The sequence below is a fragment of the Amyelois transitella genome, chromosome 10 (assembly GCF_032362555.1).
Source record: "Amyelois transitella isolate CPQ chromosome 10, ilAmyTran1.1, whole genome shotgun sequence".
NCBI classification, from domain to species: domain Eukaryota; kingdom Metazoa; phylum Arthropoda; class Insecta; order Lepidoptera; family Pyralidae; genus Amyelois; species Amyelois transitella.
The window spans coordinates 9,277,050-9,290,549 of NC_083513.1; the positions used below are offsets into that span (position 1 = coordinate 9,277,050).

Consider the following 13,500-nt stretch of genomic DNA (forward strand, 5'->3'; position numbering starts at 1 on the left):
GGCTTTAAGATGGAATTGAGATTCAAATAGTGACAGGTTGCTAGCCCATCGCCTAAAAGAAGAATCCCAAGTTTATAAGCCTACCCCTTAGTCGCCTTTTACGACATCCATGGGAAAGAGGTGGAGTGGTATTATTCTTTTTCTCTATTCGTGACGGGAACCACACGGCATCTGAATCTAATTTAACTAAATTCATTCTGTAAACTGTAATTTTTCCTAATTAATTAATTAAGAAGGTACCTATGTTTGAATAAGTTTAAGCTGATTATAGATTGTTTTAATTTCTCAGGCAGAAACGATAATGGATCTGTTTGTCGTTTGATTTTTTTCTACACGATAAACTTATATATTTTCACCTCTTTACAGACTGGACTACAATCTCATAAGGATACTCCACCCAACATCTTTCAAATATTTCAATGTTTTGAACTCCACCACATTAGACGGCAATCCTATCTATTCGATAAGAGTAAGTTTAAATTCTCTTCTCAAATAATTATGCCAGTAGGGTTTTTAATCAAAGTTATATAAGAATTAACCACGCTTAATATAACAGACAATTATTCACTTCAACACAGTCATATGGCCTCCTGGTGTTTGTCATTCCAGCCGCCTATGACCATGATCCAGAAAACTCCCAATTAACCACCATCTCAGATCCTGTTGTCAAAGAAATTTCCTATTTCTCCTCTTACGACTCCTATGGAAAATAGATGGAGAACCTGGTCCTATTCTGAAACAATATAGAACACCCATAACGTTTTTATAATACTTCTAAAAATTTACTAAAACTAATGACGAATTTTCCAAAATTTCAGGAGGATGCGTTCCGGAACGCCAAAATCAAGTCGCTATCGCTCCGAGACTGTGGACTATCGGACTTGTCCCCAGCTGCCTTCGCCGGTCTCGAGAACAGTCTGCAAAGTCTTGACCTGTCTGAAAACAACTTGACCACGCTTTCGAAGTTCATGCTGAACAAACTCGACTCGTTGAGGTTCTTGAATCTGAGAGAGAACAGGGTGTGTATTTGATTTGTTGTTTGCCAGTTTTTTTTAAAAGTTAAATACCAGCTTATTAAAACAGTTTGCCTAAAATAAATATTACACCGTTATTAAACAATTCTCAACTCAACATTCAAGTAAAAAGACGAATTGACAGTATACGTAACCAACAAAAACAAGTTAAAGTGTTGTAATAAATATTGTTTTCAGGTTGATATGAATTTATTAACGTCAAACATACCAGCAGAATATGCACAGTCTGGCTTCAACAACTTCCAATACAAATTGTTCTCTTTGGATATAAGTGGCACTTCACCTATGGAGATGAGCCTTCAAGATTTTAGAAGGTACTAATATTCAACTAAATTTTGCCCATTAGATCGCTTACTAAAATTAAGCATTATCTTTGACTGTGGGCCTCTAAGCAGCAGTCGTAGTTCTTTCATATTTTACAAAAATCAGGGAAGCTGTAAAGCCGTATTCAGTCAATAGCATGTATTTAAATATAAGATTGTCATTCCTATCTTCATTTTCAAACCTATCTTCTCTATATTTAGTCTATCATTAATTATAATTTTTAACACCTACTTTCTAGGATGAGATCTCTACGAGTTCTTTCACTAAGCAAGCTGATTAGACAAAGTATACGTGCGGAAGACTTTCTGGATTTTGGAGTCGAAATAGAAGACTTGAAGATTATCGGAAGCACTATTCTCAGGATAGACTCTAGTGCCTTCCAGCATGTTAGAACGATTAAGACCTTGGATCTGTCGGAGAATAACATTGAATTCATTGATCCTTTTGCATTCGCTGAGGTACTATGAAGTTTTGAAAACTTTTAAATATTCAAAAACATTAAACCACACGCTATCGCTATGCTGAAAATAATATTATCACAATGGTTGAGCATTCATTTTGAAAAAAAAAATTTGTTAATTCAAAAGTTAGCGATCTAGATAATTTTCCCTCAATTTATCTCTCTTAGGCATAAAATGATACGGGAGTGAATTATTTGACCAAAATTTGTAACTAATAAAAAATATTTTCGTATTCTAGTTACACAGTCTAACAACGTTGAAGATGGCGAATGGTTTAGCGGACACCGTGAAGATACTGCCGTTTGAACCCCTAAAGGCACTAATCGAACTTCAGCACTTGGACCTTAGTAACAACGAATTGAAGAATGTTCCAGATACGTCCTTCCATTTCTTGTATAAACTTAAGACTCTAAATTTACAAGACAATGACATTGATCATTTCTCCAAAGGGACTTTACAAGTAAGTGCTATAAAACGTCTTGCAATTTTGAATGCTTAGATTCAAATTTGGACTTAAGTATATCAAAGCATATAAAGTGGTTTTTGATATTAGAAATTGTAAAATATTATATTGTAAGCCACAACAGATACTTGGTCATTTAACTTGTGTTTTATTTATTGGTTAGTTGTGTTCAAGAAATTAACTAAAATTTATTTTACCCCTTTCAGTTCGATATACACGGGCAACTCGAAAGTATTTGCTTATCCCATAATCAATTGAGGCAAGTGGAAATGCACACGTTTGTAGATCTTAAAGAACTACAACAGATTTCTATAGAAGACAATTTGATTGAGACAATTCAAAGAAGAGCATTCACCGGCCTTGATAACCTAAAGGTGATCAAATTGAGAGGGAACAGGATTTACGGTATTAGTGAAGAGGCCTTCCAAAATATACCTGCTCTTAAAGAGTAAGTCGTTATTACGTTTTTTGTTTGACATAATGAGAGGCAATGTTCTTTAGTAATTAATTTAATAAATTTTCGTATTAACTTCTTTATCTCTCAAGTCTATTAAATTATGTATTACTTGACAATAACTATATATACCCTAGATTAAGATTGTTTATCACATTTTCCATATGTGATTCTTGAAAATTTTATTTTTTATCTATTGTCATGTTTCCATCTGTTTCAGGTTGGATGTCTCTTTCAACCAACTCGATACTTTCAAATTCTCCATCTTTGACCAAGTGGGCTCAGCCACCGCTTTGAAAGTCAACGTGTCATACAACCGAATCGTATCACTAACCGATTCCAATGCACCTAATTTCTTCACCAACAATTTCTATCCGCCAAAGGCTCAAAGTAAGAACCCTTACTTTGATCGTATAGGTATATTATTTTATTATTTTTATTTTGTGTTTTTGTTGTTGTGTCTAATTACGTTGTGTTCAACACTGTTGTTCAACACGATTTCATCACTTACTTTGGTTTTGGTTGTGGTTTTTTAATTAATTTTATTCATTTGGGTTTCACTCTTTTCACTTAGTTTATTTTGATTTGCAATATAAATATCAGCTATAATAATGTGACATATCTTTTTTTATTAATAACTTATGTTTTATTTTGTATTTTATTATTTTAATTATTTTATTGTTTGTTTTGCTTCCTAACACAGGCATGGTTTCTGGGGATGAGTTTAACGCGGAACAAGGTGATTGGTTTTATTTGGTTGAAATAATGCTTTTGATTATTGTTTGGGTTTTTATTTTTTAATTTTCATAAGTGTTTTATGTTAATATAGTTATAACAAATTTCAGGTACAATTTCTGTTAACATCAGAGTGTTGGATTTCTCTCACAACAACATTACATATATCGCACCGTATTACTTTAGGTAAGAATATAAGTATTAAACATGACGTTACTTCATCTTTGTTTCAACATATACATATCTACTTCAAATCATGTAATATTTCACGTTTCAATTTGTTATTGTTAATTTTTTCTTACAGACACGCAGATTTAACACTATCTGAGCTATACCTATCCCATAACATGCTCAGAAATATAACTCGCGAAGTATTTGGATCGATGGTGATGTTGCAATATCTGGATTTATCTCACAATTTTATATACCATTTGGAGTTTGATTGCTTCGCTAAAGTCAAAGCATTGCAGGTAATAATATAAATATAGCAATTATATTGGTAGATAAAAATAAAAATAACTATGCGTTGATTAAAATAAACACTACTAAAATATAAAAATAACTAACTACCTTATATTGCGTCTTAAAATCTTAAAATCATCATTGTACCTAAATAGTTAAGACCTATGTCATGACCTATGAATATAACCATATTCAAGGAATAAATGATAATGATAATGTGAAATTAACAAATGACGATCACCATTTTTCTTTTATTAAAAATTTACTTTCTTTTTCTTAGCGACCATTGCGCTTTACAATTTTATACAGAAATATTATTTAATATAATAACTAAAAGAGATTAAAAATCTAATATAGAAGTATTACTCCGAACCATTTTTCTGCAAAAAATTTGTTATTTGATTTTAATTTTGTAGATTCTGGATCTTTCACACAACTATTTGACCAACATGCCGCTTGAAATATTCCACGACATGCAAAAACTGGCCGCATTGGATTTATCTGACAATCGCATTCGGGTATTACCGGACAATTTGGTGATATCATCTCAATTAGAAAGGTAAGGTAAACTTAAAATTTATTAAAGAAAATATATACTACCTATGATGTACTTAGTCAAAAAAAAATAATTAATAGTTAACAGTTTTGTTTAACTCATTAATTTGTTATGCGTTCGAAGCCTACGATATAAGATTGATGTACATTTTAGAGGTAGATAGTTATAAAATTTTACTAATCACTTTCTTCTTTCAGATTGGATCTTTCAAACAACTATTTGTCTAGGATTCCTACAAATATTTTGGCACCCGCAGCGGCAGCCAATCTCGTGGAACTAGATCTTAGTGGAAATACAATACCAGCACTCCCTATATCGGATTTGGTTCAGAGATTCAGGGTAACTATAAAATATATACACATTCGTATTTGTTGTTTGTCTTTTCTGTAAGAACTCTTGAACTAAAAGTTCTTGGAACTAACTGTTTGAGTTTTTGATATTGTAAATACTAAATTTGAATTAATGTTTGAGCTACAATTTGTAAGTATTAAATCAATCAAATTTATATTCATTGTCTCCGAACTGAATTCATCGCAAATATGAATGAACGATGATTTTTTGATATACTCCAATTCAATATAATTAAAATTAAAAATTTTGTTAATGAAATTAAACCTAATACCACCAAATTCAATATAGCTCAAACATGAACCTGATATTTGTCAAACCCCCGTGAACGTCTAACTAACAACGTAGAAGCTATTGTGTGAGTAGAGCTAACTGTTCCTGTCCCCGCATGTCCAGAGCCCCGAGCAGGCCGAGTACTGGCCCGAGGAGCCCGACTACAGCGACGAGTACATGTACCACACGGCTAGGCGAGACCACACCAGAGTGTACCACCAAAAAAAACAAAACCCGCAGAATATATTGTATAAGGTAGATGACAATTTAGAAATGCATGTTTTTAGTTGTATTGTTAGAAATAGATTTTGTTTCGCATGAAAGTATCTTAGCTGTTCATTGAATCATCTATTGTGATACGAGAATAGCGATCACTTTTATGTTTACGGCTTTTTCTAAAAGGAATTCTAGATGGTGTTCATGTTCATATAAATTATTTAATCTCTGGTTATTATCGTTATATTAGCTTGCATTATTGTTTGTCGCAGTGTTTATCTTTTGTATTCCATTGAGTTTTTCAAATTTCATTCTACAATAATATTCCCTTTTTTTGCGCTAGTTAATTAAATTTAATATAAGTTCTGCAATCATTTATCAATTATATTCATTAATTTTGTGTCATGTCATTACTTGAAATATTCTTTATATTTCAGATATTTTTGCATCAAAATTTTTTTTATTACAAATAACATTATTTCAGTCACTCGCCTGGTTGGATTTATCAGACAATCGTCTGGTGCGCATCGAAGAAGGTGCTTTTACGGCATTGCCAAGGCTCCGTTGGCTTGATCTTAGCAATAATCAACCATTCAATAGCGGCGAACGAGGAGTAAGCGTCTTCAAAGGCCTTGAGAGAAGGTTATTCCATCTCATGCTGAAAAACGTCAGCCTTTTATCTGTACGTATTCTTCAATTCAATAAACCGTTTTACATTACAAAATTTTAAAATGTTAAAGCCTTACTGATGTCATAAGGTTTAGTCAAAATGGCTAATCAATGATCTTTACAGGAAGGTGTCCACAATTTGTCTCTGTCTTTCTTTGAAATTAACAGCAGAGTATGAAAAAGAGGGACCGTTAACATAAATATTCTGTTCAGTTACTCTACGCCATTTTTATCATGCGATAAACTTTCGCTATCCTGTTTCACGTCATAATAAAATGTCATGCTGCGGGGGCTGGTCCTTTAAAGGCATGAGACGAAAAAGGTTCAGGTTCATTTATTTTTTATTACTTTTCAGGTGCCTTCAATGCCTTTACCAAAATTGAGGAGTTTGGATATGTCATATAATAATTTGCCATCGATACCACCAGATTCTATGGCAAATTTAACGAGACTTCGAGTTTTGGATCTATCCTATAATGATCTAGCAACAGTTCCCGTGGTAAGTTTACCTATAACATTTATAACACTAGTAGTACAATTTAACGACTTAATAGTTTTCAAGGTTTAGACACATTATTTTCTACTACTTAATTCTTTCAGGCAACACATTCTCTGAACGAACTACGGTGGCTTTCGTTATCGGGTAACCCTATCTCAGCACTAATGAACACAAGTCTATACGGAGTATCTCCTAAACTAGAGTATCTGGATGTTACTCGACTTAGATTGCGAATTCTCGAGGTATGTAGCCGATTGATGATTAAAATTGTTGGAATCTCTTTAAAAGAGTTTTAAATCACGTCACCAAAATAATGTTCTCTTTTTTTTTCAGCATGGTGCTTTTAGCAAAATGTTTGCTCTAAAAACTCTCAAAGTCACGTCTTTCTCGAGTATAAGGGAATTTAATGTACCAAGAATGTTAACATACAATGCAGCCCTAGAGAATCTCTTTATAGAAGTGGACGGTTCTACCGTAGAATTTGGAAGAGAACTGAGTGCTCAGTTACCATGCAAATTGAGCAATATTACTATTACAGGAAGAAGTTTGAGATATCTTGCTCCTTACTTGTTACTTGTAAGTAATTTATGTGTCAAACTTTTATTTGTAGATATTATTTTGAATTCTTGAAACTATTTTATTTTTAATTTTCTCTAACATTGACGTTTTTCTTTAATATTTTAGGGTGTACACTCAAAAGATCTTAGACTCACAATATACAACACCAGCATAGAAGAAATTCCCAGTGAAGTATTTTGGAGTCCTGGCCGAGTGAGGAACTTGACTCTTGATGTCAGATCAAACTACATCATGAAAGTATCCAACCCTGGTCAGAAACCATGGCCGGGTGTGCCGAATAATGTTTTCCTACAAGACATATTAGTTGCTGGCAATCCGCTTAATTGCGATTGCGGCATTGGGTAAGGCAACTTTTACAAATAATATTTTAATTTGGTTGATATTATCATCAACATCTTATATGAGAAAGAGAAAAGATTTTCCTTGTTAACTACTAAACAAAAATACTTCTATTTTATTACATACATGCATATGGTCACGTCTATATCCCTTGTGGGGTAGACAGAGCCAACATACTTGAACAGGCTGAAAAGCCACGTTCAGCTGTTTGGCTTGATGATAGAATTGAGATTAAAATAGTGACAGGTTGCTAGCCCAACGAAAGCTAAAAGAAGAATCCCAAGTTTGTAAGCCTATCCCAATCTATTTTGTTAATCGCGTATAAACCCCATCTATTCAGATTGTCCTTGCATTGGGCCACTTGTGTTTGCAACTTGTTGAGCGTCTTTAAAGTAGGTCAAGACAGATAAAGGCGGCAGGCGGTGACCTTCACACTGCTCATTGAGAAAAAAAAATGGAAATAATTTATATATTAAAATTTTAGATGGATTGAAGCGTGGGATCGCAAGCGGAGACAATATCTGTGTCCAAACCCCTTCAATTGCGTCGGCACTCGAGATGACGTCAGATTTGCAACTTGTCCTTACTACGATAACAGAACTTTAAATGATGTAAGTAATTTAATTACAATACAGAATTAAGCTAGATATATTTAATTTTACAAACACATTATCGTAAAATATTTTATGTTTCAGGTTCTATCTAGAGAACTCGACTGTAGCTGGAGTCGAGGATTTTTGAGTTCACCCAATCTTTTGATTGTCTTGGCAATGACAATTGCAACGTGCCTATATATATGAGGATTATTTTGGCTACTTGAGGTGTACGAAGAATTTAATCTCATATTGGCCAGGCTGTATAACTTTTAGAAACTTTTCTGCGATTAATTTAAAAATATTTACTGCAATAAAAGATTGTTAGAAAAGATCTAAAAGATGCTTAGCTCAATGCGAAGCGCTCGTTCAAATAGATTTAAAGGTGATATGTATTAAATGTACATACAAGAATTAATTATGATTTAACATCTTATTTGACCAAGTGATAATGGACAGAAGTGAGATGTGTACCTGTCAGGGGCCTAGCTGAGAAATTGCTCGAGTGTTTGAGAAAAATGAAACAAATCCTGAAAAGAATTGTATTGGACAAACGTGCTTGAATGTTAGATGTGAGATAATATGAAAAGTGACTTGTTTATAAGTGATTGCATAGATATCTAGAGAAGCCTACAAAAATGTGATTTATCGTTTTAAAGAAAAGCAGAAGTGTGATCTCATGGGATTGATTCAAAAACTGTTACTTTATTCTATTATTCTTGTTATATATGCACTTTGTGTTCCCCAAATACCTTTTTTGAGTGTTTAGTAAATTAAGAATTTGATTTCTTTTCTTACGCATTTTGTGCACTGTCTTACAAAATGACTTCTGTATTCTTGAACAGACCTTTTTTAAATATAATGTCCAATTTTCGCATGCTGGTTAATGAGAACTAAGTATATGTGTATGAAAGTGCACTTAATGTGTTTTAGAAATTGCATTTACGTGGTTTTATAAGATAAGTTCATACGAAAGCAATGACTTGATTATGATCATCTAAGTAGACTGCATTCGCTCGAATGATATGTGTTCGTCCATTATTAATATTATTAGATGTATTTGTTTGTGTATTAGAAATCTTTAGATATATAGGGATCGAGATCATTAATAACTGTTCACAATCTTTTTTGATAAACATTAACTATATTTTAATCTTTATCGCCATCATTAATATAAACTCCATTTATCAATTCAGAATCTATTAGGTTCAATTTAATAAACTATGTACAAATATTGAAATCAGTGCATTTTTCATAGTGTCGCATTTGAATCGACTATTTATTAAACGCTTTTCTATAACTAGGCTATTTTCATTGTTTAGCTGTTTACAAATTCTATCTGGTTACTCGTTGGATAAACATATTTTATTACATACATCTTTGTGTCAGTCAGTAGGTATTATGTAAAAGCATGATGTTACCTAGACGTTTACTTAATAAGGCATCAGCAGAGTTATATGTATACGGATATGCAGTTTTGTTTATATTGGGTTTTCTGATATAAATGACACTTTACAAAAGTATCTCTGCTGTTGCCTACGCATCTTAATATAGAATTTTAATGGACTGAAATTAGGTGTTTCAAAACTACGTCGCTGGTTGTTGATAAGAAATGTTGTTCGTATATTGTCTAATGTGGCTTAGTGAGCATTTTATTTATGTTGCTGTTACAAATTTTTCTTCTATTTTATTTTATACAGTTTTTGATACACAACTATATTTTCTTATGATGCTGCTTTATTCAAATGTGATAATAGATGCATGTTGATGATTGAATATTTTTATTTTTTGTTTTTGAAATTAAGCTTTAAGTTTCTTGCTAGATGATTGTTTTTCCAAAGAATTCAATTTGAATACCTCTTCTTCAGTGGTCCAGATACGGTGTCAGGCCTAATTGTTGACTTTTGTTTTCAATGCCATTTAATTACGTTCAAATACAATTCAGTCTCTATAAAAATTTGTCAAATGAGTTAGATTTGATTACATTTTTTTATTAATATAACTTTATTAATTTTGTGAGATAGGTACCTAATATTCCGTACAAATTATCTTTTCTTGATAAATTTATATGGTATTGAAAACAAAGGGATGTCGTTATAACAATGAATATATTTTGTGATATATATTACTCTAATCCTTCTATTTTTGATAAAGCCTTCGATGAATATTGCTGACTTGAACGGGAATTGTATTGTTGAATAAAATATCACTATTACACTGCTTATTAAATATTTCTTGTTCATCTAAATATTAGTACGTTAAAGAGTCCAGTAAATATTACTGATTTTTTCTAAATATCGGGAAGAAAATATGAATTAAGTGCCATAATTGATAATTAACTATGTAACCTGCACGGGTCTTGCATCTACAATCAGTTAATCATAATTCTAGATTTATTCAAAAATAAATTATAAAATGAAAGTTTTTTTTTTTTTGAAGAAAGTAGTCTTTAAATTTTTATGTCATTGTTCATTCGTGATAAGGTGACATAGAATAGAATCTTTTGGATTTACTGGACACTTTGATTTGGATTTTTTAGGAAGTGATTGGCATTTACAATTTATTTTATAGTTTTCTTTATACATATTATTTAGTTTATATTGAGAGTACTATATAAATTGAAAGCATGCTAATGGTTTGTGTTATTTTTCGAACAAACTAAAAAAAATATTTTATTAACCAGTGTTTATTATAACTACTTCAATATGTAAAGTGTTTGATAAATGCCAATTACTCAACTCATATCGCTTATAGGTACATTGTCAATTCTCAATTCATTCATACATAGTTTAAGGATAACCTTAATGATTAAAAAATAAAGCAGAATTTTTATCATTATTTCGCCTAGAATTTTATATCCTAATTAGTCGATGGCTCAGTATTCTTAGAAATAATAAGAAGTAAACAAAACAATACTCTATTTTGTATGCAGTAGGTCTTTTTTGGTAATAACATCGTTATCGAATGCTTTTACATTGCTAAATAAAAAAAAATCTAGCGCTTCTTGTTATGTGCATCTGTAAAATTCCTAAACCTTTGCAAGGTCCCATTGTGATAGAAATAGTTAGTGCCAATAAAAAAGTATATACTTCCATAAATAGATTTATGTAAAATTTATTAAATCTCTCTCAAAGATATTATTCAATTGTCCATTATTTTCCGTACGAATTTTACTTTGTAAATTTAAAGCAGAAATTATAAAATCTAAGCGAGTATATTTCAAATTTCACCAAATCAAAAAACGTCTCTTACCAATGAGTATTTCAAATAAAAAATTGGTTTACTAACAACCTTTAAAAGTACCTACCTACTTAACTGACGTTAAATTGAGTATTAAATATTCATTCCAGTTAAAAAAAAATCTTCTCAAATGTTTGAAATAGTTCAAACATTTTTACATAAAATATAAATTGATTGACAGAAGGATAGATATATGACTTTGATGCAGGAACGACAGATATACATACTTACATACATATGATCACGTCTATATCCCTAGTGGGGTAGACAGAGCCACCAGTCTTGAAAAGACTGATAGGCCACGCTCAGCTGTTTGACTTAATGAAAGAATTGAGATTCAAATAGTGACAGGTTGCTAGACCATCGCCTAAAAGGGGAAAGGGAACGACAGATATATATGATATAATATATGGTATAAATTTTATAGCTGTCATTCTTATAATTTTATATTTCATGATTTTGTATGATAAATCATAAACAGAGAAGAACTTACAAATTTCGTTTTATTTCCTTTTAAAAGATATGGTAATAACAAAAATAATGTACTTCGTGTACTTCACATCACTTTATTTATTTTAACTTCATTATTGTCATATTGTTATTTTGTAGAAATAAAATATTTAGTTTTAAGTTTGAATATTTCAAACAAATTGAGCATCCTCGAAGTTAAAAATGTATAATTTACTGATAACTATTTAAGAAAAAACTTGTTTAAAATTGTTTATTTTAAATTAACAATCTGTAAATATATTTACCTATGTATAAATTGTGAATCCTAATACATTTTTTCGAAAATACTTGCTATTTTTTGTTTGGGTAGTAGAACAACGACAAGTATAATGTCTTCACTATTTTTAATGATAAATTAAAAATGAAATAGTGCGAAATAATAGGTAATCATTGAATTATTAGCGTATTAAATTATTGCGTAAATATTTTCTTTTCTTTTATTATTGATCTCTACGTACCTCCTACTCCACACTATACGCGAACCCTTAGACACAAATGAAATATTTTTTATTTCTCTTACACTAATATCTCTTAACTAATGATGAAACTGGTACACATAAAACAATTGGTTTGAAGCGGGAGCGATGTTTCGGCTCGACCGCCACCAAAGGGAAGATCTTCCGCCAGGCTCGGTGTTATCCCTGGGGAACCCTCCCTCCGACGATGTTTAATCGAAGGTTGTATTAATGCTCCAATCCGTGAAATCTCTGTTTGCGCGATTTAGTCTTCGCTGCTATTGGCAGAGCGCGTCAATTTTTTCGCGATGATTGACAGTTGGTGTGTGACATTAGTGATGTCGCCCTTAGTCGCCTTTTCCGACATCCATGAGAAAGAGATGAAGTGGTCCTATCCTTTTTTCTATTGGTGCCGGGAACCACACGGTATGCTACATATGTACACTCGGAAGATTATGCCTTCATTCTATTTGACCAAACAATATGACAATGGATTGATCGAAAGACTTGCTTTACTTCGGCAACATACATACATACATATGGTCACGTCTGTATCCCTTGCGGGGTAGACAGAGCCAATAGTCTTGAAAAGACTGAATGGCCACATTCAGCTACCTGGCTTAATGATAGAATTGAGAATCAAATAGCGACAGGTTGCTAGCCCATCACCTAAAAAAGCATCCCAAGTTTGTAAGCATATCCCTTAGTCGCCTTTTACGACATCCATGGAAAATCGATGGAGTGGACCTATTCTTTTTTGTATTGGTGCCGGGAACCACACGGCACAAACTTACTTAATATGTTAAATCTAGAATCCTTCGGCCACTTTCGACATGTCCAGAAATTTGTACCAAAATTTTCCTTGCAATCGAAAACGCGATCTAATATTAGAAATGGTACTACCGCAGTCGTCACAGCTAAGTAATTGAACGGGGTGTCCCGCTGTGAACGGAATTAGATGAGATCCGACATGATAACAATATCTGACGTTTATTGCCGATAAGAATTCGGATGAGACAATATTCTTAATGAAAATACACACAAACATACATATATTCGTAATCACAGCTTTACTTTGGCTCCCGGCACCAATAGACTTTTCAATACTGTTGGCTCTGTCTACCCCGCAAGGGATATAAACGTTTTGAAAATACCAATAGGCCAGGTTAAGCTTTATGATGGATTGAGATTCAAATACTGACAGGTTGCTAGACCATCGCCTATAAGAAGAATCCTAAGTTTATTAGCCTATTCCTTAGTTGTCTTTTACGACATTCATGGTAAAGAGAT

General features: G+C 32.3%; 1 protein-coding gene across 2 annotated transcripts in view; it reads left to right on the plus strand.

Moving 5' to 3' along the window:
- The window catches only part of LOC106133121 (chaoptin), a 56,868-nt gene extending 44,786 nt beyond the window's left edge, over positions 1-12,082 (plus strand). The window contains exons 8-27 of one of the 2 annotated variants that reach the window (XM_060946128.1): positions 367-469; positions 819-1,019; positions 1,212-1,348; positions 1,597-1,816; positions 2,058-2,279; positions 2,489-2,730; positions 2,957-3,126; positions 3,440-3,475; positions 3,582-3,657; positions 3,776-3,941; positions 4,350-4,492; positions 4,687-4,828; positions 5,234-5,365; positions 5,811-6,008; positions 6,351-6,494; positions 6,596-6,736; positions 6,828-7,070; positions 7,179-7,414; positions 7,897-8,023; positions 8,108-12,082. In XM_060946128.1, coding sequence (XP_060802111.1) covers positions 367-469; positions 819-1,019; positions 1,212-1,348; positions 1,597-1,816; positions 2,058-2,279; positions 2,489-2,730; positions 2,957-3,126; positions 3,440-3,475; positions 3,582-3,657; positions 3,776-3,941; positions 4,350-4,492; positions 4,687-4,828; positions 5,234-5,365; positions 5,811-6,008; positions 6,351-6,494; positions 6,596-6,736; positions 6,828-7,070; positions 7,179-7,414; positions 7,897-8,023; positions 8,108-8,212 — 3,184 coding nt within the window. In that variant the 3' untranslated portion in view covers positions 8,213-12,082. Of the gene's footprint in view, positions 1-366; positions 470-818; positions 1,020-1,211; positions 1,349-1,596; positions 1,817-2,057; positions 2,280-2,488; positions 2,731-2,956; positions 3,154-3,439; positions 3,476-3,581; positions 3,658-3,775; positions 3,942-4,349; positions 4,493-4,686; positions 4,829-5,233; positions 5,366-5,810; positions 6,009-6,350; positions 6,495-6,595; positions 6,737-6,827; positions 7,071-7,178; positions 7,415-7,896; positions 8,024-8,107 lie in introns of both variants that reach the window. The other variant, XM_013332741.2, reaches the window with a different exon arrangement.
- Positions 12,083-13,500: the final 1,418 nt, after the last annotated feature.